Source organism: Caloenas nicobarica, chromosome 37, assembly GCF_036013445.1.
Source record: "Caloenas nicobarica isolate bCalNic1 chromosome 37, bCalNic1.hap1, whole genome shotgun sequence".
NCBI lineage: Eukaryota > Metazoa > Chordata > Aves > Columbiformes > Columbidae > Caloenas > Caloenas nicobarica.
The window spans coordinates 1,098,015-1,125,713 of NC_088281.1; the positions used below are offsets into that span (position 1 = coordinate 1,098,015).

Below are 27,699 nucleotides of genomic sequence, written 5' to 3' on the forward strand. Positions count from 1 at the left end.
GCTTTGCTGCCTGGCTGGTGTGCAGACTCTGTACACGGATGCTGACACCTGTTGAGCAACCTGCTCTGAAAGGATCAACAAGGTGGGCATGAGGACAGCAAAACAGAAGAACCTGGGTGGGGGCAAATGAAAAGGGATGCACAAGATGTGGTCAGGGCTGTTTGGGGGCACTTGTAAGGCAGCCCTGCACCTCATGTGAATTATTCCTGTGGTCAGAGAGAACCTGAGAGCTGTCCCTAAATTGAAAACATGAAGGGAATGAAAGGACAGCATCATTCAGGCTGGATGGGACCTTGGGAGGTGTCTTGACCAACCTCCTGCTCAAAGCAGGGTCAGACCAGATTACTCAGGGCTTTATCCAAACACATCTTGGTCACTTTCTGGGGTAGAGTGGATGTGCACTCCTGGGAAACAGCTTCCAGGGCTTGACTGTCCTCAGGATTGGAAAGATTCTCCCTTTCTATAGCACCTTTCCAAGCCCAACCATCCAGAATGGTTTTTACCCATCTACTTGCACACTGACACAGACCATAATATCCTTCCTTGAACACAAGAATATTGTGGGGGATGATGCTGAATGCCTTGCTGACTTCCAGGTAACAGACCACCACCGCTGGCCCCACGTCCAGCAACCCTGTCCTTTCCTCACAGAAAGCAAAGAGGATGGACAGGCACAACCTGCCCTGGGTAAACCCCGTCACCTTCTCTTCCAGACACCCAGAAATGAGGTCCCAGTGGCCATGCTCTGGGGCACAGCCCTTAGTTCCCCTGCTCACCCATTGGCCATTTTTGAAAGGTGCACACAATGTGTGAGAGCTGCCAGTGGTCAGGGAGTCCCCCCAGTCTCCATGAGCTTTCCAAGGTAGTGGAGAGTGGCCTCACTGTGACATGGTCCTGCTGTCTCAGCTCCTGGGATGCTGCCCCTCCTGTCCCATAGACTGGAAAGGATTGTGTTAGTTCCAGGGACCCCTGACTTGATCCCCATCCACTGCTGGTTGTTCTGCCTCCAGTGACAGAGGCCTGGGAGAGCTTGCTGGTGAAGATGGAGGACCAGAGACACAGAGAATATCACTTTTTTCCCTTATTAAATTAATCAGTACCCACACGGTGTCTTTGTTTCTCCTTTAACTGTTCCTGCAGTAGTAACAGCTCATTAGGGTGCCCTTGAATTGCCTTACAGGTCTAGACTTGAGTTTTGCTCTGGCCTGTTGCTGTGCTTGGAGGCTGCTGTCCTTGCAGACCAGATGAACTAACTTCTGCCACCCTGCCTTGGCAGTTTATTCCATCCGTGTCACAGCTCTGTCTGCAACACTGACAGCTCCAGCTCACCCAGTCAGGTCCCTGGCTGAGGACATTGCCTCACATCTGGGCTGAACCACCCCAGCTCTGGCACCAGGAAACCTCTGACCTGCCCCATGGAAACCTGGTACCAAGTGTCCAAGAGCCCATGTTGCAAAGGCTTTGCTTCAGAGCACAGACGTGACGTGGCCAAAAGATTGCTGGATATCTCTCTAGACCTATGAGTATAAAACCAAAATATAATGCCTAAATTCATTCAGGTGAACATATTCCTCCTCCAGTTTTTAGAAATTAGATCCTTTCCTGTAATGTTCTTTTTGTCCTGCCTAATGATGAGAGAAGAAAAGATGACCCTCATACCAATTTACTTTTTAATACAAAGAACACAATGCTGGCAAGAAGTGTCACTGCTGAAGAGAGAGAATCAACATCACTGATTACTTGAGGTTGTTTCAAAGGATGTGACCCTGGAGCCCCAGGGACAGCTGGAGGGAGCCCAGAGGGGACAGAGGAAGGGACATCATGGGCTGCTCCTGTGCTGCTGAGCTGGGCTGGGCTCCTGGGACACAGGGAGCTCATGGCAAGCGGTAGCGCTGCAGAGAGACAGCTCTGCCCAGGAGCAGCTCCTCTGCAAAGCGCAGCAGGGCTGAGGGCTCTGCCTGGGGATGTCAGGGAGACGAGCAAGGCAGAGAGAGATGAAAGGTGGTCAGGATGGGGAGGATGACTGAGAGCTCACTGGAGGAGAAATCTTTGCAGCCCTTGCCATGGTAAGTCTCTGGGTGCAGGGCAATGCAGCTGTAGCTCCTGGAGGCATCTCCTAAAGTTAGCACAGGCACAGCTTGAGGGATCTGTGAGGAGGAGGCTCTTGGCAGGCAATTTTGAACAGCTGTGAAGGTGGGTGAGCACCCAGGGGTGCCCAGGGCTGTCCTGCAGAGCAGGGTCCCTGCACCCCAGGGCTGTGCCGGGACAGGGACTCTGCCGCCTGTCAGGGTCAGCGCTCAGCCTGCCCGGGGAGATCCCCATGGTGCTGTGGGGGGAAGCTGTGCGGGGAAGGAGGGACCCCTATCAGGGCAGGAAAGGTGCTTCTGCTGTGGAGAGGGTGCTGTGTGGGTCAGGGCTCCTCACAGCTCCAGATCACCCCCAGGATTTTTTCCAAGTGGATGCCTCAAGCAGAAGATCAATGCAAGGATTACCAGACAGATAGGGAGCTTTCCTGAGCCTGCCTTTTCAGTTTCCTATCCCAAGGGTTGGGGGGTGCAGGAAAGGAGAAAATGAAGATGAGCTCTCATGCTTAAACAAGTCACTGAGACTCCTGAACTGCAACTCCAATTAATCATCACATCTGCCAGAAGCCTCATAACATCCCTTCAGCTGCTGCTCTGCCTGTGCACAGCACCAGCATCACATTGGCTATACCTGTCAGTCTTACTCTGACCTGTCCTTTTCCCCAGTCTGCAAACAGGAAGATGCCCCCAGGCAGTGCCCTGTGAACAGGCAAGATCTGTAGGGCCAGGGTGAGGGCACAGAGGGTGGGATGGGGTCTGTGAGCATTGGCAGGGAAAAGACATGGACAGGGAAACACCTCCCAGGAGGAGAATCTCCAGGCAATAGGGAAATGATCAGAAATGAGAGGTAACTAAACTCAGAATTGTTATGGGAGGGAGAACACAGAAAACTCCGTATGATCCCCGCAGTGCAGATCCCTCCTGTGAGCAGCCCCCTCGCCTCCTCTCCCACCCAGCAAAGCCTCTGCCCTCAGGGCCGGGGGCTCCAAGGCATGAAGCAGCTCCTGTGCAGCCAGAGCTCCAGTTCCCTCTGCAGAGCACAGGGGCTGAGAGCAGCTGCCCGGCAATGCTGGTGTGTGGGAGGTGGCTGCACAGCTGGGGAAGGGTGACGCTGTCTGAGTGCCCGGCTGCCTCTGCCCTGGCCTCTCTCACACCCACCCTCACCGCAGTTTCCTTCTTGCTCCACTGCTCTGGGTCACTGTTGGTGTGATCTGGTTCTTGCTGTCAGGCTCTCTGGGGATGGGAGTTTCAGCTGCAGAGTCACAGCCTGATCTTGTGGGTCCTTTCCTGCAGCTGTGTCCATGGGAACAGGTGTCCCAGCTTTGCTCTGCCCTGTGGGGCTGTGGGCAATGCACTGTGTGGGGCTGGGGAAAGAGCTGAGTCTCCCTGAATCAAATGTCATCATTAGGACCCTTGGCTGTCTCCTTGAGTGTTTTTTTTCCAAGTTGTGGGCTTCCCTCCAGGATGCAAACCTGTCCTATAGCACGTTAGCATTATCTGAATTACTCATGCAGAAGTGCAGAGATGTTATGATGGAAGAAATGCTGTTTGGTTTGTGAAATGAGCCGTGTGTGTCCTGGGATAGAAGTGGGGTGCTGAGACCTTAGGAAAGGGTGAGACATGTCATGGTCTGAGGTTGATCCCTCTGCTCTCAGCAGTCCTGGTGGCTTTTCAGGGTAACATGGCAGTGTGATCACCATCTCAGAAAGGTGCCAGCCCAGGGCAGCTGGAGCAAGACAGAGGGACAGAGCAGCTGCCCTCACTCTGCACTGACTCACAGGCAGCCTGTGGTCTCGCAGGACTCGCTCTGTTCTCCCTGAGTGCAGCAGAAATGCTGAGGGTTTCTGACACCCACAACACTCTTCAGGGTTGGAGGGCAGAAGTAGGTGTAGAAACGCCAAACTTCTCAAACTCAGTTTCTCAGCCCTGCGGGTACAGATGCTGACAGTCCCTTCTGCAGCAGGAGCGGTTCCATGTGACAAAGCTGAACTCCAGGACTGGCCCCGGCCCCAGCCATCACATAGGGTCAGGCTGACTCCTCAAGAGCCCCTGGGCAGAGACCCTGCTCTTCATTGCACACTCATCAAGCACCGACGAGGGCTCCAGCCAGGACGTTCTCCTGGAAAAAGAAAAGGGTCTCTTTGTGGGAGGGTCTGTGGGAAATGGCTTTGGTTTTTCCCAGAGAAGTCTCATCTAAACCGTCACTGTTTTTTCCTCCTTGCACAGGTCCTCATGCCCACAGGCAGCAAATGTGCAACAGCAGCTCCATCACCCAGTTCCTCCTCCTGGCGTTCACAGACACACGGGAGCTGCAGCTCTTGCACTTCTGGCTCTTCCTGGGCATCTACCTGGCTGCCCTCCTGGGCAACGGCCTCATCATCACCACCATAGACTGTGACCAGCACCTCCACACCCCCATGTACTTCTTCCTGCTCAACCTCGCCCTCCTCGACCTGGGCTCCATCTCCATCACTGTCCCCAAATCCATGGTGAACTCACTGTGGGATACCAGGGTCATTTCCTTTGCAGGATGTGCTGCCCAGGTCTTCTTTGTATGTTTCTTGTTTGGTGCAGCGTATTCTCTTCTCACCGTCATGTCCTACGACCGCTACGTTGCCATCTGCAAACCCCTGCACTACGGGACCCTCCTGGGCAGCAGAGCTTGTGTCCACATGGCAGCAGCTGCCTGGGCCACTGAGTTTCTTAATGCTCTGCTGCACACGGCCAATACATTTTCACTGCCGCTCTGAAAGGGCAATGCCCTGGACCAGTTCTTCTGTGAAATCCCCCAGATCCTCAAGCTCTCCTGCTCAGATGCCTACCTCAGGGAAGTTTGGCTTTCTGTGGTTAGTGTCTTAGTAGTATTTGGGTGTTTTGTGTTCATCGTGCTGTCCTATGTGCAGATCTTGAGGGCTGTGCTGAGGATCCCCTCTGAGCAGGGACGGCACAAAGCCTTTGCCACGTGCCTCCCTCACCTGGCCGTGGTCTTCCTGTTCCTCAGCACTGCCATATTTTTCTACCTGAAGCCCCCCTCCATCTCCTCTCCATCCCTGGACCTGGTGGTGTCTGTTCTGTACTCGGTGGTGCCTCCAGCAGTGAACCCCCTCATCTACAGCATGAGGAACCAGGAGCTCAAGGATGCCCTGTGGAAACTCATATCTTAGTGTTTTCTGAAGCAATAAACTGCCCATCTGCTTCTACATAAGAGTTTCAATGTAGCTAATTGCAGGACCAGCCTGTCATCTGGATTTTCTGTTACTGCTTGGTTTTTTATTGTTTTAATGTTGTCATGCCCTTTCTAATTCTCTCTCTGCTTTTCTTTTATAACCACTGGCTGTGTAAATGAGGAGCCGTGCTCTCCTTTTCTCTTAAACAAAATAAACATTCCTGTAGTAACTTGTTTTTCACTATATCCTTCCTCCAAGGCCTTTTTGGATGTTCAGGGAAAATTCCTGTGTGGGTGAGAGGAGGGGAAAAGAGTCCACCCTGGCAGCACTGCCAGGGAGCTGCAGCGCTTGGCCTTCCAGAGCTGTTCTCGTTCCACTCCCACACTCTCCTTCTCATCCCTTGTGTTGGTGCAAGGCCTGAGTGCTCTGGCAGCCTGGTCACCGTCCTGCTGTGTGTCAGTCCTGTGAGCGCAGGCAGGGACAGGCAATGGGCACTTGTGGGGCAGAGCTGGCCTCAGAACGGCCTTTCCAGAAAGAAAGGTGAAAGGCTTAGGTCTTCATTCAAACTTTTTCTCAAGAACCTTCTGAGAATGTGGCCTGAAGATCAAAACACCAGGGCACAGCTGCACAGTGTGTGTGTGCAGGGCTGGGCACTCAGCAGTGTCCTCTCACAGCCAGGCCTCCTGCCAGAGACCTGCAGGACCAGCAGAGCAGGGGCTGGGCTGTGCCCCTGTGCACTGGACACCCCTTGAGAAGAAGTCTCAGGACAATCATCATGGACTGGCCCCTCACAACCTTCCTTTCCAGCCCTGGCCTCTCTCCCCAGCTCACAGGGGTTGCTCTTCCCTCCTTGGTGGGACACTGAATGAGTTGTTCACCAGTCCATGTTGGCTTTGTACAGATGAGATGTAGGCACACACATCATGTACGTGAGGTGACATGCACGCGAGTGATCACAAACACCATCAAATATTCCTTGTTTTTCCATTAAGGTCTGTGGCACAGACAAGGTCTTGAGGTCACTTGATGTTGGGAGGAACACGCCATGGGAAATCACCTGAATGCAGCACTGCGAACTTCTTCCTTGAACTGAGGTCCCTGTGTCCATTCCTCATGACGTGGGACATCTCAGATGAGTGCAGAGCAGGGTGACACACCACAGGGCTGAGGTGTCTCCCGTCCCTTTGGGAGTGGCAACAGGAGGCCAGAGGGACACTGTGACTCCTGCCTCTGTGTGTAAAAGGGACAGACTCTGTCTCTGAACATCCCTGGGTGCATAAGCAGTCCTGAGATCAGCTCAGACACGGATGTCTGATGGAACCCTGGCATTTCTGTGTGTGACTCCAGGAACAAACCTCAGTGGCCCAGAGAGATTCATCTCAGCTGCTGGGACAGGCTCATTGCAAGTGCTCCTGTCTGCTACATCACCCTTGCCCATGATTCTGGATTGTGCTTTCAAAAGTGACAGCAGAATCAGAGAAGTTCTGAGGTCCTTGGGAAAGGAAGATGTAAAACCCATCTTCAAGAAGGAGAATTTGAATAATTACAGGCTGGTCAGCCTACCTCCATCCCTGGGAACGGGATAGGCCGCATCTTCCTGCACCAGTCTCCAGGCACCTGAAGGACAAGGAAGGGATTGCTGAACCGAAATGAGCAGAAAACCCAATGAGTCCCAAGAAATGCTCTGAACCCATTCCAGAGCTTTAGACCCCCGGGAAAGAGCTCAGTGACAGTGCAGCCCATGCAGTTGCATCTGTGTCCCTCACTGAGCAGCACAACCAGTGTGGAGTCACCCCATGGTCCTGCAGCCAACCTGCTCTGTAGAGCATCAGTGCCAGGTTGGGGCCCTGTGGGGAGCACAGGGAAGGGGCCAGGAGCACCAGACCAGATCAGAGGAGGGATGGGGGGAGATCAGACAGGAGCTGACTGGGGCTGGAAATTGCCTTGGAGAGAAAAACGCTGGTGTTCAGCTGCCCCAAGATAATACCCAGAGTTCAGGGTGCAGGGCCAGAAGTCCTTGCTGTCCTGGTGCTTCACCAGGCCCGGGAAGTAGCTGGAGAAGGATTGGTGTCCCCCACTTGCCATCTCTTAGTGCATCATCCCTCGTGAAGGGTGGCATGGAAAGCAAGTCTGGGACCCTGTGTCAGGACTTGCACCGAAGAAAGTATTCGCCCAGAAGCCACATCATTTTGCTCTTGTCCTTCAGTCCTGGTGCTCATCACATGTCCTTAAGACAAACTTTTGCACCCCTCTTGTCAACCTTACCCCAAAAGTCACCCCTAGACAAGGCTCCTGAGCTGGGGCCGAGCTAGAGAACTGGGGTCCAGCTGTGACCAGGGGAAGGACAAGGCCTGTCCTGGGTCCTCTAAAGGGCCAGCAGCCTCTGTGATCTCCACCAGAAAAGGCAGCATGCAGGAAACTGTAGGCCATCCCCAAGCCCATTGGAGGCCCTTAGGAAGAGTTCCTCTCTCCAGATATCCAGCCCAGCTTGTTGCTGCACGAACAACCAGGAGAAACTGCCCCAGGACCCTCATTCCAGACCCCATCTCCTCCACCCCATACAGGCAGTGCTCTCCCCCTTGTCACTGAGGTGGTTCCAGGGACCCAAGAGACACCTGTGGGGAGGAGATGTTGGGTAGGGACATGGTGTCCTTCAGTGCTCCTCATGGTACCTCCTGCTGGGCTTTGTGCCGCTGGTCACAACCCTCTGAGCCTGGATGTTCAGTCAGTTCTCAGTGGTGCTAAACAGGAATATGCCCATGAGCACGTTGGGCTGCACTGGGAGGAGCGTGGCCACCCAGCCAAGGGCAGTTATTGTCCATCTTGACTCCGCACTGGTGTGGTCACATCTGGAGCGGGGTGTCCCAGTGGGAGGTTCCCCATTCTGGAGGAACGGGGAGGAGCTGTCGTGTGGCCAGAGAGAGTCTGGGTCATGTGTGGAGATGTTGAGAGACCCAAACTTCTTTAGCCTGGTGAAGTGGAAGCTGAGGAAACATGCTGTTTTTACTGAAATTGAGTTAATTTTCTTCATGCATTTTGAATCTCTCTCCTTCATAGCTACTACAGTCTTTTGTTTAGATTTGCTATGAGAATAATAACACTGTTTCTTCCCTGGGATAGATTTAATTTTTTCTTTTAGCAGCTTTACAGTGTTTCCCATTTGGTATGAAAGGAATGTCAGAACTCACTGATATCTTGGCTGTTGTCAGGGAAACCAAGGACTTCTTTGGCCATCCAGCTGCAGATGCAAATTGGCAGGAGGGGACACAGACAGGACAGCACCTGGGTTGACATGCAGGCTGATCAATGAAATATTCCCTATGATTAGCGTCATGCTCAGTCTAAAGCTGGAGCTGGCTTTTAGGGCTTGTTACATCCGTTACTTTGGGTTTTCCAGCTGGTTTGGTTAGTTCCATTCAGAAGTTTCATTCTGTCAGGAGTTCGATGTTAGTTCGGCCTTTTGCCGTTCTGCCATTTTGCAGTTGGCCTTTGGGTCTTTCTGCCTGTTGCCCTTTTGCTCTCTCTTGCTGGGATCAGCTGTTCAGCAGCACAGGTGGGGACACACCGGGGTGAGAACAAGCTGGGGAAGCGCATGGGGTGTCTGCAGCCTGTGAGGAAACAGCCACAGGCCTGGGACAGTGTAGGATGGATCGTGGTGGAGATGGCCAAGGGCGCTGGCAAGGCTGGATGTCCCTGAAAGACCCAAGGTCTTTGTCCCCTTGGCTATGGCCGATGTCCCTGATAGCGAGGCCCAAGAGGAGACACATGGTTGTCATGGCCATGGCACCCCATTGCCTCCTTGCACCCCCCAGGGAGTGTCACACCATTGTCCTGCACTGGGCATCATCCCCACATCCCCAGGAAGAGCCCTGAGACACACATGTGAGTGGCAGGATCTCCCTTCCTAGGGGCAGGGGCTCAAGGCTTGGCCATTCTCCTTCATCAAACAAATCAAGGGTTTTCTCAGCATCAGAGCTGCTGCACTTTGCCTTTGCCTGATGCAATCACTGCCTCCAATTGTCTGCTCTAACGAGTCCCTGGGGAGGCTTTGTCAGTAACAGCCCTCAGTGGGGCCCATTAATGCTTCAAGGAACTTTGGGCTTTGCTTCTGACTTGGGCTTCTTGAAGAGATTCTTCAGTCTGTCCTTGGTATCTGAGGTTCATGGACTCAGCACCAAATACGCCAAGGGGCTCATTAAAACACAGAAAGCCCTAACAAGCCATGTTTCTTTCCTAATTTTCTTCCAATCTTCAAGACTTGTAGAACTAACTGGAGAGGTTTCAATGGGACACTTACTGATGAAGATTTCAAAGAAGATTTCATAAAGGAGGGTTTTTTCTTTCAAGGGTATTTTCTGTCATTTTTCAGTGTGTAGAAGAAGTGACAGCAGCATTCTGCAATGGACATTGATCCAGAGGGTCTCCTGAAGCCATCTGGACAGGCAGGAGAACAGTCCCTTGAGGCTGGACACTGTATGGACACCCTTGCTGCTCACCCCCCACCCCCAGTCTGCCCGTTCCCTCCTTGGCCACCTGGGACTGCCATCACTTTTCCTCACATCAGACTTCTGCACTGAGCTCTGCAGGTGGATGCTGCAGCTCCTGCACACCAGCTCCCACCTGCTCTCCTGTGTAAACACTACACAATTTCATAAACACTAAACCACTTTCCTCAACTGTGTGTGTAAGCTGGGTCTAATGAGGTCCACCATCCACACGGGACATCCACACAAGAACTGTTTTAGATAGAGAGATAGGAAAGGATATATATAAAGACAATTAACACGTTAACTACCATGTTAATTAGACTTCTGAAGAATGAGGCAAGTTTGTAACTCCCTGAAGCTCAAAGCAGAAACCAGAGAGTTGAGAGGCAACTGAATGACCAAACAGCAAGCGGAGGAGGAAACCTGAGAGCACTGGGAAGGGCAAACGTCCAGACAGTCTGCTGGAAAGTTGTCCTTTGACATGAGCATTTAATCAGGAGAGGTGGAAACTCCTGAATGACGAGGGTGTTGAAATAATAGAGTGTTGGTAATAGAAGTACAAGGGAAGACCAATATTTGTTTTCGTACACTTCCCAGTAATTCACTTTTTAACATTTTTTTGTGTTTCTGGTGGGGGTTTTTTTTGTTTGTTTTGGATTTTTGTTTTAATATGTTAAAAATAAGCCAACAAAAAAGCCCAGAAACAAGCAAACAAAACAAATAAAAAACAAAAACAAAACCCCAAACCAAACCACAAAACAACAACAACAACAAAGTGCACCTTTCCAGGCAGACATCAGTCATCAGTTGTCTCACCATAAACAGCCAGGGCCATTTGAGGGGCCCCAGTGCACCTGAGGTGCTGGCCTGGGATTGGCCTCTATCACAGAGGACCTGGGGGAGACCAGAGCACCTTGCGATGCAGGGGGAGCCTGGGCAGGGGTTCCCGGGGCATCTACACTGGCACCAGGTGTCTGTGTCCCTGGAGCTGAAGACATTTGTGTCCTAAATCCATTCCCAGGTCTGGAAAACTCTTTGCTTTTCAAAGAAAATAAACCCTCCCAAAGAAAAAAAGAAAAATAAAGACAAGTATGTTGACACCTTCCTTTGCTTTGGATCTTTGTCTTCAGTTCTTCTTATTTTAATTTTCATTGACATTAACTGACATCTGATGGGCCTGCAGGCATTAAGCCAAGATCATTTTGTGTCTTGCATAGCACCCCATGCCCTCTAAACCTTCCCTGCCCAGGACTCCTCACACTTTGCCCAGAGCGAGTCACACTGAGCTGTTGACTGGTTCACTGGTTGAGATGTTGGTTTAGATGGTCACCTCCAGCACAGGTGGACTCATGGCCCATAATCGTCTGCTCTGCCCAGTTAGAAACAGAGCCCAACATCACAATGGGATCATATGGGAAGTGAGGTTGAAGGGACCTCAGGAGTCTGCAGTCCAACCTGTCACAAACTGGGTCAGACCAAGGTGTTCAAGCCTTGATGCAATCAGAGATTGAAAACCTGCAAGGACAGAGACTGTGCAGCCTCTCTGGGTGACCTGAGACAGCACTTGGCTGAGCTCAAGGGGAAAAAGCTTTTCCTTATGTCCGGGCTGAACCTCTCTCACCTTCCACCCATTCTCTTCTGTTCTTCTACCACACACCATGGTGAAGAGCCTGGCTGCGTGTTCTCCATGGCCTCCTATAAGAGTTGGTTCGAAGAACAGTATTTGCCTGAACATCACCATCAGGGACTTGGAGAACAGATGCCCTGATAGAAAGAACTGTACAAGGACTTGGAGAGAGTCCTGAGGAAAAGAACTGTGTTGTACAGGTCTCTCTGACCTGGGGCTACAGGTAACAATAGCTGCTGTCCAGAAGATGATTTCACCTGCTGCCTCAGCCAAACTTGCCCCCACCTCCTCCCTGCTACTAAGGCCAGCGAAGCAGAGCATGTGCAGAGGCTTGACGAAGGTCTTGAGGTCACCCAGCGGACCAGTAAGAGACCCCTGAACCGAGGTGACGCAGGCGCAGACGGGTTCTGGCAAGCGAAGTGGGGACTCTTCGGGCCTGCGCAGTTCAGCCTGGATTGCGAAACAAAGGCGGTGATTGGCCTCAATCAACGGGAGAGAGGAGGGGTGAAGAAGCGTAAAAGATGATTCCCAACTGGACATCATTGAGATGTCCCCACCAAAGGATCATGGATCATGACGGAGGACTGGCAGGATGCTGCTTTTGGGACCTGAGACCATAGGGACGCCTGTGGAGTCGCGGTGGTAGCTAATCCTCTTTCCCCCTTTTTTTTCTCTTTCCCTTTTCTCCACTTTCTCTATCACGTGCCGCTTTACGGGCAAAATAATAAAGTTAACACTGTTTGACTGAATTGTAACCCCTTGGCATTTTGGTCGCCTTAATTTTGCGCTTCGAGATCAAGGTAAATGAACCATCACGAGTCCATCATTGAATGGACCGTGACATTAAATTGGTGTCACGACAGGATTCTGAGAATACAGAGGAGTGCAGGTGCTGTGTGGTCTGTAATAGGGGAAGAAAGTTTCGCTCCAGCCACACCTGGCCCTACACCCGATAAGGTGAGAGGTGTCCAGAAAGTAAGGGGGGCGATTCAGTTTTTTTGCACACCACACATGCCTTGGTGTTGAGCACTCCAAACTTGAGTTGAGGGCTCTGTCTCTGGGATCTCAAAGTGCAAAAATGGGTGTTGTTCTCATGTTGATGAGAATTGTCCGCTAGGGAGAGTGAAGGGGCAATCCTGTGTGTTTGCGTAACTAAGTTGAGCCTTCCCGTAGCAGATTTTTGTCCCCTCCAACCACTCGGGAAAGAGAAGGGTGACACAGCAGTTGCTGTGCTTTTGTATAACTAACTTGTGCCTTCCCGACGTGGATTTGGTCCCTTCATAGTAAGAATGACTGAAAAGGTTGATAATCAAGATTTTTGGTTAGGGAAAGATCGAGACTCATTCTACACACTTTTAGCAAAGTACGGGGCTCGACCCTCCATACCCAGAGAGGACTGGGCTTGTGATAATTGGGCTAACTTACAGAGTGTAGTTGTGGATAACTTGTTAGGAGACATAACATGTATGTGTGGTAAGCAATCCAGGGCTCCACATGGCCGCGGTTTAGGTTTAGGCTGCCACTTGCCGTCCTCTACCAGCAGAGACATGGAACGTCACGGCGCGTGGACAGTGGCTGATCACCAATAGCAAATGGGGATGGGACGCGTGATCAGCGCATTGTAGCCAATCATTACCGTTTCTTTAGAGCGTGCTCAGGGAAAAAGTTCTATATAGTCTTTGTTGTTATGTTGAATAAAGGAGAACGATTTAACCCACATTGGGATGCTGTCGTTATTCTGGCCAACTCTTTCCGTCCAACGAGGCTCATCCTAAGGATCCACTCCGACATGTAGTGGACCGAGTGATTTCTCTACAGACTAAGTCTAAGTTCAGATCAGATAAGAACAAAGCTATGGTCTGTGCTGTCCTAGGCCAGCCTAGTAGCAGCGATTGAAGATCACCTCAGGCAACGTAGTAATGAAAGCAAAATTATAGAATCCCTTGAAAATCTGGTGCAGATTTTGCAAAAAACGATCTCCAATTTAGAACAATTAGAAAATTCTTCACAACGATTCGAAAAAGAGAGGGAAGAAAACCGCTCATTAAAAGCTACTCTAAAGGAGGAATGTTTAAAAAGCACAAGAGTGCTGAGGGAGCGGCATCTAGAGGAGAAAAGTATCTGAGAAATAAATGAAATTTACCCTCAGAAAGAATTGGAGGAGATGAGAAAACGTGATGAGGAATACCCACACGTGAGACCCTTAGTGAAAACAGAATATTTTTATGCAAATGAAGAGGATACTGACCCTCACATTACAACTAAGCAAACACCTTACACTGCCACCGAGCTGGCCAAGCTAAAGAGAGAGTATGGGCGCCTCCCTAAAGAATCTGAAACGGAGCACATGTGGCGCATATCCCTAACTGGGGGAGACCAAATTTAGTTAAGTGAACAGGAAGCTCATGGTTACTGGGGGCATGAAGTTTTCTTAACAACTGGTGACAGACGTGCCCCGTGGTCCCTAACCCAGCGAGCTGCTTATTGGGCTGGAGGGCTAAACCCTTTAGACAGGGGAGAGTCCCTGGCCATCACTGGCACACCTGATCTATTGCTAGGAAGTGTACACAAAGCAGCCTGCTTGCAAATGATACATGAAAGAAAATTGATTCCCAAATGTGAATCCTCAATGATGCTGGCAGTGAGTCCTGACATGATGACTCCCATGATAAGGGGACTCCCAGAGTCACTTAAACCTTCAAAGGACAATCGCATTGATGAGCCCAGTAGAAAGATTGGAAGGTTTGATCAGAAGCCAGGGTACCAGAAGCGGGAGCCAGAAGGATGGACCTGACACTAGCATTGATTCACTGTTCACCCCTGCCCCGACTTCCCCCAACCAACCAAATACTAAAAAGGTGTGGACGTGGGGGGAAGTAGCACAAGAATTGATACATTATATAATAGGAAATATGGCCCTGTAAAAATCCTAGAAGAAAGGTCGAGAGGAATCTGTCATGTTGAAGGCAAGAATGTGCCCCTTTCTACGGGTACTGCTGCTGCTACCAGTGCTCCAAGAAAGAAGCATCCGCATATTAGAAGAGGAAAGGGGGAACAACCTAAGATCCAACAACAATGGTGGGTTTTGGGAATTAAAAAGGGAGTTCCCGGAGATATAATGGAAGGCGTACTTACCCCTTGATAACCTGAGTAAACTGGTATCAAGGTGGCATAATCCAAAAGAACATTCACAGAGCATGAAAGAAGTCCTACCCGTTATACCTTCAGCTCCCTCCTCCACTGAGCATGAAAGTCTCTCCCAGAAACAGGAAAACTAGAACCTCCATTCCCTCCATTCCGCACTCATACCTGAGGGCAGGACGTGACAGGCTGTGGATATTACAACATAGTCCAGAAGCTTCTCGGTCTCTCTGGGCACCTCCTTTGCTGAGGACCCTGTCAATTGACTGAGGGTCCCACCCCTCCTGCCCCCTCAGCTGGTGGAGGTGAAGTCACCCTGCCCGGGGCAGGGGAGGATGTGACTGTCAGCACCTTGGTACCACCCTGGTGTGTACGTGGGGGCAGGCACAGTGGGGCACAAAAGGTGCGAAGGAGCCATCGACTGCCCTATTGAAGCCTCTGGATCTCAGGGGGATATGCAACTGCCACAGTGGGGCATTGTGATGTCACTGGTGATGTCACAAAGGGCCCCACCCAGGCACCCCTTTAAAAGCGGGGCAGGGGCAGCAGAGCTGCATCCTCTGGCAGGACAGGGACGTGGCCACCCCACTGTGGCCCGGTCCTGGTGAAAGAGGAGACGTGGTGGCAGCCAGACACGCTGCCATGGCCGGCACTGCTACCGGAGCCGCTCTCGTTGCTGCTATGTCCCATCCCTGGAAACTGTGAGGCCACTAAGAGCCAAAATCTCCCATCCCTGGACACCTTGGGCCACTCAGGGTAAAATTTCCTGTCCCTGGACCCATTAGGTCACCAAGACCTAAAATGTCACATCCCTGGACCGCTTGGGTCACCGAGAGCCAGAATGTCCCATGCCAGACACCGGATATCCCATCCATGGAGACTCTGGGACCAAGACCTAAAATGTCCCATCCCTGGATCCAAGATGTCCCATCTCTAGACACTTTAGGCCACCCAGGCCCAGGTATCTCATCTCTGGACCCCATGAAGCCACCAAGACCCAGGATGACCCATCCTTGGAAACTCTGGGGACACCAAGTCCTAAGATGTCCCATCTCCAGCCACCTTGGGCCACCAAGATCAAGATGTCCCATTCCTGGACACTTTGGGCCACCAAGACCTAAAATATCACATCCCTGGATCAAAGATGTCTCATGCCTGGAGACTTTGGGCCACCAAGATGCAGGATGTCCCATCCCTAGACCCAAGACGTCCCATCCCTAGACCCAAGACGTCCCATCCCCAGCCCCCTTGGGCTACCCAGGCCAAGATGTCCCATCCCTGGAAACTTTGGGCCACCAAGACCCAGGATGTCCCATCTCTGGATCCCTTAGGCCACGAAGAACTAAAATGTCCCATCTCTGGACACTTTGGGCCACCAAGATGAAGATGCCTCATCTCTGGACACTTTGGAACACTAAGACCAAGATGTCCCATCTCTGGACCCAAGATGTCCCGTCTCCAGCCCTCTTGGGCCAACCAGACCCCTGATGTCCAATCCCTGGACCCCTTAGGCCAACAAGATGTCCCATGCGTGGACTCTGTGAGGCCATCAGGTGCCAAAATGCCCCATCCTTGGATCCTTTAGGTGACCAAGACCAAGATGTCTCATCCCTGAAAACTGTGAGGTCACCAAGACAGAGGATGTCCCATGTCTGGACACATTTGGTGACCAAGACCTAAAATATCCTATGCTTGGGCCCCTCGGGCTACCAAGACCTAAAATGTCTCATTCCTGGACACTTTGGGCCACCAAGACCCAGGATGTCTCATCCCTGGACTAAAAATGTCCCATTTGCCGCCATCTTGGGCCACCAAGACCTAAAATGTCCCAACCCTTGCACCCGTTGGACCACCCAGGCCAAGATGTCCCATCCCTGGACACTGTGAGGCCACGAAGACCCGGGATGTCCCATCCCTGCACGCTTTGGGGACACCAAGTCCTAAGATGTCCCATCTCCAGCCCCCTTGAGCCAGCCAGGCCAAGATGTCCCATCTTTGGACCCCTTAGGCCACCAAAAGACCTAAAATGTTCCTTTCCTGGACCCACTGAGCCACCAAAACCTAGGATGTGCCATCCCAGGCTCCAGATGTCCCATCCCTGGACACTTTGGGCCAATCAGACCCAAAATGTCCCATCCTTGGAACACCCAGGCCAAGATGTCCCATCCCTGGACACGTTGGGCCACCAAGACCCAGGTTGTTCCATCTCAGGACCCAAGATGTCTCATCTGCAGCCATCTTGGGCCACCAAGACCTTAAATGTCCCAACCTTTGGACCCCTTGGAGCACCCAGGCCAAGGTGTCCCATCCCTGAACACTGTGAGGACACCAAGACCCTGGATGTCTCATCCCTAGACCCTTTGGGGACACCAAGTCCTAAGATGTCCCATCTCCAGCCCCCTTGGGCCACCCAGGCCAAGATTTCCCATCTCTGGACAACTTTGGCCACAAAGACATAAAATGTCCAATCCCAGACCCTGAATGTACCATCCCTGGAGACATTGGGTGATCAAGACCTAAAATGTCCCATCCCTGGACCCCTTGGGCCACAGAGAGCAAGGGTGTCTCATCCAAGATCCCAGATGTCCCATCCCTGGACATTTGGGCCAACCAGAGCAAAGAGGTCCCATCCCTGGACCCCTTAGGCCAAAGAGACCAAGATGTCTCATCCCTGGACACTTTGGGCCAACAAGACCAAGGATGTCCCATCTCTGGACACAATATGTCCCATCTCCAGCCCCTTTGAGCCACCAATACCTAAAATGCCCCAATCTATGGACCACCCAGGCCAAGATGTCAATTCCCTGGACACTTTGAACCACCAAGACCCAGGATGTCCCTTTTCTGGACCCCTTAGGCCACCAAGATATAAAATGTCCAATCCCAGACCCCAGATGTCCCACCCCTGGACACATTTGGCCACCAAGACCTAAAATGTCCCATCCCTGGACACTTTGGGACACCCAGGCATAGATGTCCCATCCCTGGACACTGTGAGGCCACCAAGACCCAGGATGTCGTATCTCCAGACCCCTTCGGCTACCAAGACCAGGATGTCCCATGTTCAGCCACCTTGGGAAACCAAGACCAAGATGTCCCATCTTTGGACTCCTTGGACAACTGTGAACCAAAATGACCCATCTCAGAGCTCCGATGTCCCATCACTGGAAACTTTGGGCCACTGAGACCAAGATGTCCCATCCCTAGATCCAAGATGTCCCATCTCTGAACACAAAATGTCCCATCCCTGGACACTTTGGGCCACCAAGGTGCAGGATGTCCCATCTCTGGAACTTTTAAGCCACCAAGACCCAAAATGTCCCATCTCCAGGCATCTTGGTCCACCAAGACCAAGATGTCGCATCACTGGACCCCTTGGGCCACTGAGACCAAGATGTCCCATTCCTGGAGCAAAGATGTCCCATCCCTGGACTCTCTGGGCCACCAAGACCCAGGATGTCCCACCCCTTGGACCCCTGGAGCTCCCAGGCCAAGATGTCCTATCCTTGCACTGAAGATCTCCCATCGCTGGACACTTTGGGCCACCAAGATGCAGAATGTCCAATCTCCAGCCCCCTTGCTCCACCAAGACCAAGGTTGTGCCATCTCTGGACCCAAAATGTCCCATCTCCAGCGCCCTTGGGCCATCAAGAGCCAAAATTTCCCATCCCTGGATACCTTGGGCCACTCAGCGCAAGATGTGCCATCCCTGAAACCCTTAGGCCACCAGGACATAAAATGTCCCATATCTGAACACTTTGGGCCATCAATACCGAAAATGTTCTAAACCGGGACCCCTTAGACCACCAAGACCCAAGATGTCCCATCCTTGGACACTTTGGGGACAATAAGACCAAGGACTTCCCTTCTCTGGACTCAAGATGTCCCATTTGCAGCCACCTTGAGCCATCAAGATGTTAAATGCCCCAACCCATGGACCACCCAGGCCAGGATGTCCCATCCCTGGACACTGTGAGGCCACAAGACCCAGGATGTCCCATCTCTGGACCCCTTTGACTACCAAGATCAGGATGTCCCATCCCTGGACCACCTGGGCCACCCAGACCCAGGGTATCTCATCCCTGGACTCAAATTGTCCCATCTCCAGCCCCCTTGGGCCATCAAGAGCCAAAATTTCCCATCCCTGTATCCCCTGGGCTACACAGAGCAGGATGTCCATCCCTGGACCCCTTAGGCCAACAAGACCTAGAATGTCCCATCCCCGGACACTTTGGGCCACCCAGGCCAAGATGTCACATCCCTGGACCCTGTGAAGCCATTAAGACTCAGGATGTCCTATTCCTGGATACATTGGGGACACCAAGTCTTATAATGTCCCATCTCCAGCTCCATTGTGCCACCCAGGCCCCGATGTCCCATGTCTGGACCCCTTAGGCCAACCAGAACCAAGACCTCAACATCTCCCCCAACTTCGTCCCACCTTATGTGGAGAGTATGGAACTCCAAGACCTCAAAACTTCTCCCCAAACTTACCCCCTGCTCACCTGGGGATGTTGAACCCCAACCATCTCCCTAAATTCACCGCACCTCATCTAGAGGATGTTGGACCCCCAGACCAAACATCTCCCCCAACTTCACCCCACCTCACCTGGAGGAGGTTGAACTCCAGCTGAGACCAAACATCTCCTCCAATGTTGTCCCATCTGGGGAATAGTGAACCCAAGACCCCAAACACCTCTCCAACTTTGTCCCACCTCATCTAGAGGGTGGAGAACCCCAAGACACCAAACATCTCCCGCAGTGTTGTCCCACGTCATCCAGAGGATGTTGAACCCCAACATCTCACCCAATTTTGTCCCATCTGGAGGATATTGAACCCCAAGACCCCAAACACCTCCCCAACTTCATGCCTTCTTCACCTGGAGGATGTTGAACCCCAACCAAGACTCCAAACATCTTTGCCAATTTTGTCCTACCTCATCTGGAATGTGGAGAACCCAGGACTCCAAAACATCTCCCGCAGTGTTGTCCCACCTGAGGGATGGAGTACCCAAGACCCAACCATCTCCCCCAACTTCATCTCTCCTCATCTAGCCGGTGGAGAACTCCAAGACCCCCAACATCTCCCTCAGTGTTGTCCCACCCGGAGGATGTTGAACCCCAACCAACACCCACAAACATCTCCCCAACTTCATCCCTCTTCCCCTGGGAGGATGGAGAACCCAAGACATGAACCATCTCCTCCAATGTTGTCCCACCTCACGCTGACAACGTTGAACTCCAAGACTCCAAGATCTCCCCAACTTTGTCCCACTTGGAGGATGTTGAACCCCAACTGAGACCCCCAAACATCTTCCCAACTTCATCCAGCCTCATCTGGAGGATGGAAAACACAAGACCCTAACATCTCCCACGAACTCCTCCTGATTGGTGAGTGGAGGGGGTGGGGCCTGTGGGTGGGGTCTGTGGGCGGGGCCTGCCAGGGGCAGTGGCCACTGCTGTTCTCCCAGGGAAGTTCATCTGGATCCATTTTGGGGCCACCAGGAAGTTGGTGTCACCCAACAAGACGTGTGAGTGGGCGGAGGGCCCAGCAGGGGGCATCTAGTTGGACGGTGTCTACTTGTCCATGAACATCGCCATCAGGGACTTGGAGAACAGATGTCCTGATAGAAAGAATTGGAAAATGACTTGGAGAGAGGCCTGACGAAACAAGTTGTGTTATACAGGTCTCTCTGACCCGGGGGCTACAGGTAACAATGGCTGCTGTACGGATTCCACCTGCTGCCGCAGCCAGACTTGCCCCCACCTCCTAAAAGGAATTGTGTTCTACAGGTCTCTCCCACCTGGGGACTACAGCTGCTGTGCAGAAGATGGATTTTCACCTGCTGCCTCAGCCAAACTTGCCCCCACCCCCTCCCTGCTACTAAGGCCAACAAAGAAGAGCATGCGCAGAGGCTCTCCAAAGGTCTTGAGGTCACCCAATGGACCAGTAAGAGACCCCTGAACCGAGGCGATGCAGGCACAGACGGGTTCTGGCAAGCGAAGCGGGGACTCTTCGGGCCTGCGCAGTTCAGCCTGGATTGCGAAACAAAGGCAGAGATTGGCCTCAATCCATGGGAGCGAAGCGGGGTGAAGAAGCATGAAAGACGATTCCCGACAGGACATCGTTGAGCTCTCCCCACTAAAGGATCACGGATCACAACGGAGAACCGGCAGGACTCTTCTCATGGCACCTGAGACCATAGGGACGCCTTTGGATCTTGTAGTGGTAGCCAACCCTTTTTTTTCCCCCTTTCTTACCTTTCCTTTTTCTCCACTCTCTCTATCACGTCCCGCTTTACAGGCAAAATAAATAAACAAACATTGATGATTGAATTACAACCCCTTGGCATTTTGATTGCCTTAATTTTGCGCTTCAAGATCAAGGTAAATGAAGCATCACGAGTCCATCACCGAATGGACCGTGACAGGCCTGGATCACAAGTCTTATGAGGAGCAGCTGAGGGACATGAGGCCTTTTAGCCTGGAAAAAAAGAGACTGAGGGGAGACCTTATCGGTCTCTACAACTACCTGACAGGAGGTTGTAGCGTGGTGGGTGTTGGTCTCTTCTCCCAAGCAGCAAGTGATAGGACGAGAGGAAATGTTCTCTAGTTGTGCCAGGGAAGGTTCAAACTGGATATTAGGAGGCATTTCTTCGTGGAAAAAGTTGTGAAGCAGTGGAAGAGGCTGCCCAGGGAAGTGCTGGAGTCACCATTCCTGGAGGTGTTTAGAAGACATTTAATTGGGTTTCTTAGGGACATGGTTTAGTGCTAGAGTTAGGTTAGGTTGTGATTAGACTCGATGATCCTGAGGGTCTCTTCCAGCTGAAATTTTTCTATAATTCTATTGACAAATCAAATTCAGGGCAGTTATTCCCTTTAATGCCAGTTACACACCTGCAGTGTTACGTGAGGTGCCAAGGCTCTCACACACCCCTACATGCATTGGGCAGGGACAGCGATGGTCCTGTCCAGGGCAGCCATCCCCATCCACAGCGAGTGTGGGACAGACACCCCAGACAGCACTGCAGACAGATTCGGTGCCTTTGTGCAAGAAACTCATTCCCACCTCTGAAGCATCGCAAGATCTGTCCCTTCTCTATCCAGTAGATGTAGGGCAGCCCATGAATAGGAAGCGCTTCACACCGCGGTGTCCATGCATATAGCAACACTGCCAAATCTCCTTTTTTTCTTTTCACAAACCAGTTCTCACCCCCTTGATAACACAATCAAGGAACAGACAAACCATTGTCACATTGGGCCTGTCAGCAGCACCTTGTCATTCCTAGAGATCAGTGACACGTCTGCCCAAGTACCTCAGGGGCAGCAGAGACGCCACTGACAAAACACACGTTTCCTTCCAGGTCTGTCATTGCCAGCCCTGTTTCTCTCTGGCCTTGGGGACAGCAGGGCTTGCTCACTCTCCTGTTGCCCAGTTTCAGCCCTAACTTTCCATCTGCCCACCACTGTGACATTGCTCTGCTCTGAAGTCAAACCTTTGCACACATGGGGACCTGGATTCTTGAGACCAACCAGATTTCCCTAAGCCTCTCAGAGCTTGGCCGGGTGCTACAGCTGAGGTGCCACAGCCCAACTGTGCACTGATGCCCTCAGCCAAGGGCACAGCCAGGACAAGCTGCAGCCTGTGCTGTTTGACACCCATGGAGTCACCGCCAGGCGTGGTGGGACAAGTCACACAGCTTGGGGTGCTGCACTGGCTGGGTACAGGCTTTTCAGGAGAGACGGGCTGGAAGGATCAGCAGTGGGATTCCCTCAGAGTGAAGAAGTTGCTGGGATGTATGGAGCTCCTTTATGTGGGGAGTGACAAGATGGGTTTTCCCTTGTGAGTGAGGGCACCAATGACAAAGCCCTGGGGCTGTGGGGGTACATGACCAGTCCCCAACAATCTGGTGCCACCAAAAGTGGGGCACAGCAGTCAGGGAGAGGCACCAGCATAAGGAGGAGAAAGCAGCACTGAAAGCCTGTGCTAGGGAAATTGGAAATTATTTCTTTTTGCTTGAATAAACTCTGGATGGAACCCTGCTACTGCTGCCATTTTAGTGGTGTCTTCCTGGGCTCAGGAGAGTCCTGGGGGCTGAAGCCCCTTTTCTTTAGGGGGCACCGGGGGCTCCCTGGGCAAGTAGACCCTGCCCTCGCTGGAATTGGAGGGACCGTGGCTGCAGCAGTCCAGGGAGAGTCCAGACCTGGAGAAACTTTGGGGTTCCACCATCAGGAATCTCTGGAGTTTTAAAATCAGAAGCGGCCAGTCCTGTATCGGGTCAGGAGAATAACCCCATCCATCAGGACAGAGCAGGACCTGACACGCTGAGCAGGGACCCTGAGGAGAAGGGCCTGGGCACTACAAGGGCCGCCACACAAGCCCGTGCTGCACGCTCACCATGAACACGGCAGCTGCACACGGGGCTGCATGAGGAGGAGCGTGGGCACCCAGACACCTGGAGTTCTCATCCCATTCGGTTCAGCACTGGTGTGACCCCACACACACGGGTGTGTGCCAGTGTGCGGCTCCCAGTTTGGAGAAGCAGGGAGGAACTGGAGAGTGCAGGGCTCTGCCAAGGCAGGGGTCAGGACCTTGTGCACGTGGTCTGGGATGCTGAGGGACCTGGGCTGCTCTGGCCCAGCAGCGCTGGGGAGGCTGCAGCAGTGTAGGAGTAGCCTGAGAGTGCTGGAAGGGTGGTTTCAGAGATGGTGGAGGTTTTCTTCATAGTGGGAAAGAGCATGAGAAAGAAATAATGGCACACAGTGCAGCTGGGGAGGTCCAGGCTGGACATGAGCAGCAAGGAATGTGAGTGGAAGGGCAGTGCTATGGTGGAGCAGGTCACCCAGAGGGAGTCTGCATCAGCCCAAGGCTTTGTGCTTCAAGGAACAGCTGGGGAGGATGGAGAGAGATCAGCAAAGGAAGGAAGATGCTCAGACAAGAGCAAGGTGGGCAGCAGGGGGGATGTGTCCAGCCTGCAGGGAAAGAGGTGCAGGGGATGCCACAGCATAGGACACGCTGTCGTGGAGATGATCAAGGGACGTAAAGAGGCTGAAAGCCCCCAACAGACATGAGCTCCTTCTCCCCTTGGCTGTGGCTGTTGTCTCCAGCTCTGATGCCTGTGAGGAGACACCTTGTCCTTACAGCACAGGGGCCTCATGGCCTCCTTGTCCCCAGCCAGGAACCTGGGAGGTGTGGGACCATAGTCCTGCCCTTGGCCTTGCACAGCCCCACATCACACTGTCCCAGGAACAGCCCTGGGCAACGTGGGAGGGACAGGATCTGCCTTCCCAGGGCTGGGGGTCAGGGCTTGGCCCTTTGATTAATGAAACACATCCAGGTTTATTCAGCATCAGAGAGACCTTCACCTTGCTTGTCCTGACCTGTCATCTCAACCTCCAGTTTTCTTCTCTATCCAGACCCTGGGGTCAGTTCATCAGTAGTGTTCCTCAGTGGGACCCATTAACATTACAAGAAACTTTGCAGTGTGATTCTGACTTGGACTTCTTGAGAGGTTTCTTCTACTGCGTCTCAGAGACTGAGGTTCATGGACTCAGCACCAAACCCACCAGACAGGTCATTAAAGCGCCTTGGGCTGCTCCTGTGCTGCTGAGCTGGGCTGGGCTCCTGGGACACAGGGAGCTCATGGCAAGCGGCAGCGCTGCAGAGAGACAGCTCTGCCCAGGAGCAGCTCCTCTGCAAAGCGCAGCAGGGCTGAGGGCTCTGCCTGCAGCACCGAGGGGAGAGGAGCCAGGCAGAGAGGGGAAACGCAGTCTGAGGTGGGAGGATGCTGAGAATTCAAAGGAGGAATCTTCACTGTCCTTGACATAGCAAATCTCTGGCTACAGGGGAATGAAGCTGCAGTTCCTGGAGGGATCTCCTGAAGCTGGCACGTCATGCAGCAGATAAGATCTGGCAGGATGGCACTGTCCTTTTCTTAGTTGTGAAGGAATATGGGCTCCTCCTAGGGAGAGATTCATTCTACACCATCAGAGACCCAGGACAAGACAGCTCCTTTCTCCTGAATCAGTTGCAGCTGCGTGAAGGTGGGTGAGCAGCCAGAGTTGCCCAGAGCTGTCCTGCAGAGCAGGGTCCCTGCACCCCAGGGCTGTGCCGGGGCAGGGACTCTGCCGCCTGCCAGGGTCAGCGCTCAGCCTCCCGAGGACATCCCCACGGTGCTGTGGGGAGAAGCTGTGGGGGGAAGAAGTGACCCGTATCAAGGCAGGAAAGGTGCTTTTGCTGTTGAGGGGGTGCTGTGTGGGTCAGTGCTGGACACAGCTCTTGATCACCCCCAGGATTTTTCCAGGTGGATGCCTCAAGCAGAAGATCAATGCAAGGATTACCAGACAGATAGGGAGCTTTCCTGAGCCTGCCTTTTCAGTTTCCTATCCCGAGGGTTGGGGGGTGCAGGAAAGGAAAAAAATGAAGATGAGCTCTCATGCTTAAACAAGTCACTGAGACTCCTGAACTGCAACTCAGAGTCATCAGTACATCTGCCAGAAGCCTCATAACATCCCTTCAGCTGCTGCTCTGCCTGTGCACAGCACCAGCATCACATTGGCTATACCCGTCAGTCTTACTCCGACCTGTCCTTTTCCCCAGTCTGCAAACAGGAAGATGCCCCCAGGCAGTGCCCTGTGAACAGGCAGGATCTGTAGGGCCAGGGTGAGGGCACAGAGGGTGGGATGGTCTGTGAGCACTGACAGGGAAGAGACATGGGCAGGGAAACACCTCCCAGGAGGAGAATCTCCAGGCAGCAGGGAAATGATCAGAAATGAGAGGAAACTAAACTCAGAATTGTTATCAGAGAGAGAACACAGAAAACTCCGTATGACTCCTGCAGTGCAGATCCCTCCTGTGAGCAGCCCCCTCGCCTCCTCTCCCACCCAGCAAAGCCTCTGCCCTCAGGGCCGGGGGCTCCAAGGCATGAAGCAGCTCCTGTGCAGCCAGAGCTCCAGTTCCCTCTGCAGAGCACAGGGGCTGAGAGCAGCTGCCCGGCAATGCTGGTGTGTGGGAGGTGGCTGCACAGCTGGGGAAGGGTGATGCTGTCGGAGTGCCCGGCTGCCTCTGCCCTGGCCTCTCTCACACCCACCCTCACCGCAGTTTCCTTCTTGCTCCACTGCTCTGGGTCACTGTTGGTGTGATCTGGTTCTTGCTGTCAGGCTCTCTGGGGATGGGAGTTTCAGCTGCAGAGTCACAGCCTGATCTTGTGGGTCCTTTCCTGCAGCTGTGTCCATGGGAACACGTGTCCCAGCTTTGCTCTGCCCTGTGGGGCTGTGGGCAATGCAGTCTGTGCGGCTGGGGAATGAGCTGAGTCTCCTTTAATCAAATGCCATCATTAGGACACTTGGATATCTCCTGGGGGTTTCCTTAGAAGCTCTGAACTACCCTCCAGGATGCAAACCTGTCCTACAGCATCCTTGTGTTATCTGAAAGCCCCACGGAGAAATGCGGAGCTGCTGTGACAGAGAAAATGCTGTTGGGTTTGTGAGATGAGCGGTTTCCGGGCTAAATGTGGAGAGGGTGAGACATGTCATGGTCTGAGGTGGGTGCCTCTGCTCTCAGCAGTGCCCAGTGGCTTTTCAGGGTAACACGGCAGTGTGATCAGCCTCCATCTCAGAAAGGTGCCAGCCCAGGGCAGCTGGAGCAAGACAGAGGGACAGAGCAGCTGCCCTCACTCTGCACTGACCCACAGGCATCCTCTGGTCTCGCAGGACTCGCTCTGCTCTCCCTGAGTGCAGCAGAAATGCTGAGGGTTTCTGAAACCCAAGAACACTCCCCGGGGTAGGAGGGGAGAAGGAGCTATAGAAACGCCAAACCTCTCAAAATCAAACTCAGTTTCTCAGGTCTGGGGGTACAGATGCTGACAGTCCCTTCTGCAGCAGGAGCGGTTCCATCTGACAAAGCTGAACCCCAGGACTGGCCCCTGCCCCACCCCATCACACAGGGTCAGGCTGACTCCTCAAGAGCCCCTGGGCAGAGACCCTGCTCTTCATTGCACACTCATCAAGCACCGACGAGGGCTCCAGCCAGGATGTTCTCCTGGAAAAAGAAAAGGGTCTCTTTGTGAGAGGGTCTGTGGGAAACGGTTTTGGTTTTTCTTATCTAAACCGTCACTGTCTTTACCTCCTTGCGCAGGTCCTCATGCCCACAGGCAGCAAATGTCCAACAGCAGCTCCATCACGCAGTTCCTCCTCCTGGCGTTCGCAGACACACGGGAGCTGCAGCTCTTGCACTTCTGGCTCTTCCTGGGCATGTACCTGGCTGCCCTCCTGGGCAACGGCCTCATCATCACCACCATAGCCTGTGACCAGCACCTCCACACCCCCATGTACTTCTTCCTGCTCAACCTCGCCCTCCTCGACCTGGGCTCCATCTCCACCACTGTCCCCAAATCCATGGCCAACTCTCTGTGGGATACCAGGGTCATTTCCTTTGCAGGATGTGCTGCCCAGGTCTTCTGTGTATTTTTCTTGTTTGGTGCAGAGTATTTTCTTCTCACGGTCATGTCCTACGACCGCTACGTTGCCATCTGCAAACCCCTGCACTACGGGACCCTCCTGGGCAGCAGAGCTTGTGTCCACATGGCAGCAGCTGCCTGGGCCACTGGGTTTCTCTATGCTCTGCTGCACACGGCCAATACATTTTCACTGCCACTGTGCAAGGGCAATGCCCTGGACCAGTTCTTCTGTGAAATCCCCCAGATCCTCAAGCTCTCCTGCTCACACACCTACTTCAGGGAAGCTGGGCTTATTTGGGTTAGTGTCTGTCTAGGATTTGCATGTTTTGTGTTCATCGTGCTGTCCTATGTGCAGATCTTGAGGGCCGTGCTGAGGATCCCCTCCGAGCAGGGACGGCGCAAAGCCTTTGCCACGTGCCTCCCTCACCTGGCTGTGGTCTCCCTGTTTGTCAGCACTGTTATGATTGCCCACCTGAAGTCCCCTTCCATCTCCTCCCCAAGCCTGGACCTGGTGGTGTCTGTTCTGTACTCAGTGGTGCCTCCAGCAGTGAACCCCCTCATCTACAGCATGAGGAACCAGGAGCTGAAAGTGGCACTGAAGACGCTGATTCAATCATTTTTCTGTCATCAGCAATAAGTTACCCATGTCTCTTCAGAAGTGACTTCCAGCTCATCTCAGGAACCTCCTGGGCATTGAGCATTTTATCTGTGATAACCATGTTTGTCAAGGAATTT

At 52.8% G+C, this 27,699-nt stretch overlaps 1 protein-coding gene across 1 annotated transcript; it reads left to right on the forward strand.

Moving 5' to 3' along the window:
• Window positions 1-4,501: 4,501 nt before the first annotated feature.
• On the forward strand, window positions 4,502-27,601 carry LOC136001050 (olfactory receptor 14A16-like). The gene is made up of 3 exons (XM_065655097.1): window positions 4,502-4,573; window positions 18,902-18,959; window positions 26,643-27,601. The coding sequence occupies exons 1-3, from the start codon at window positions 4,502-4,504 to the stop codon at window positions 27,599-27,601; spliced, it is 1,089 nt and encodes a 362-aa protein (XP_065511169.1).
• Window positions 27,602-27,699: the final 98 nt, after the last annotated feature.

Coding starts and splice junctions, on each gene's coding strand:
- LOC136001050 (XM_065655097.1), top strand. CDS start 4,502: ATGTACTTCTTCCTGCTCAACCTCGCCCTCCTCGACCTGGGCTCCATC. Junction 4,574..18,901: donor TCACTGTCCCCAAATCCATG/GTGAACTCACTG, acceptor TGGACCCCTTAG/GCCAACCAGAACCAAGACCT. Junction 18,960..26,642: donor CGTCCCACCTTATGTGGAGA/GTATGGAACTCC, acceptor CTCCTTGCGCAG/GTCCTCATGCCCACAGGCAG.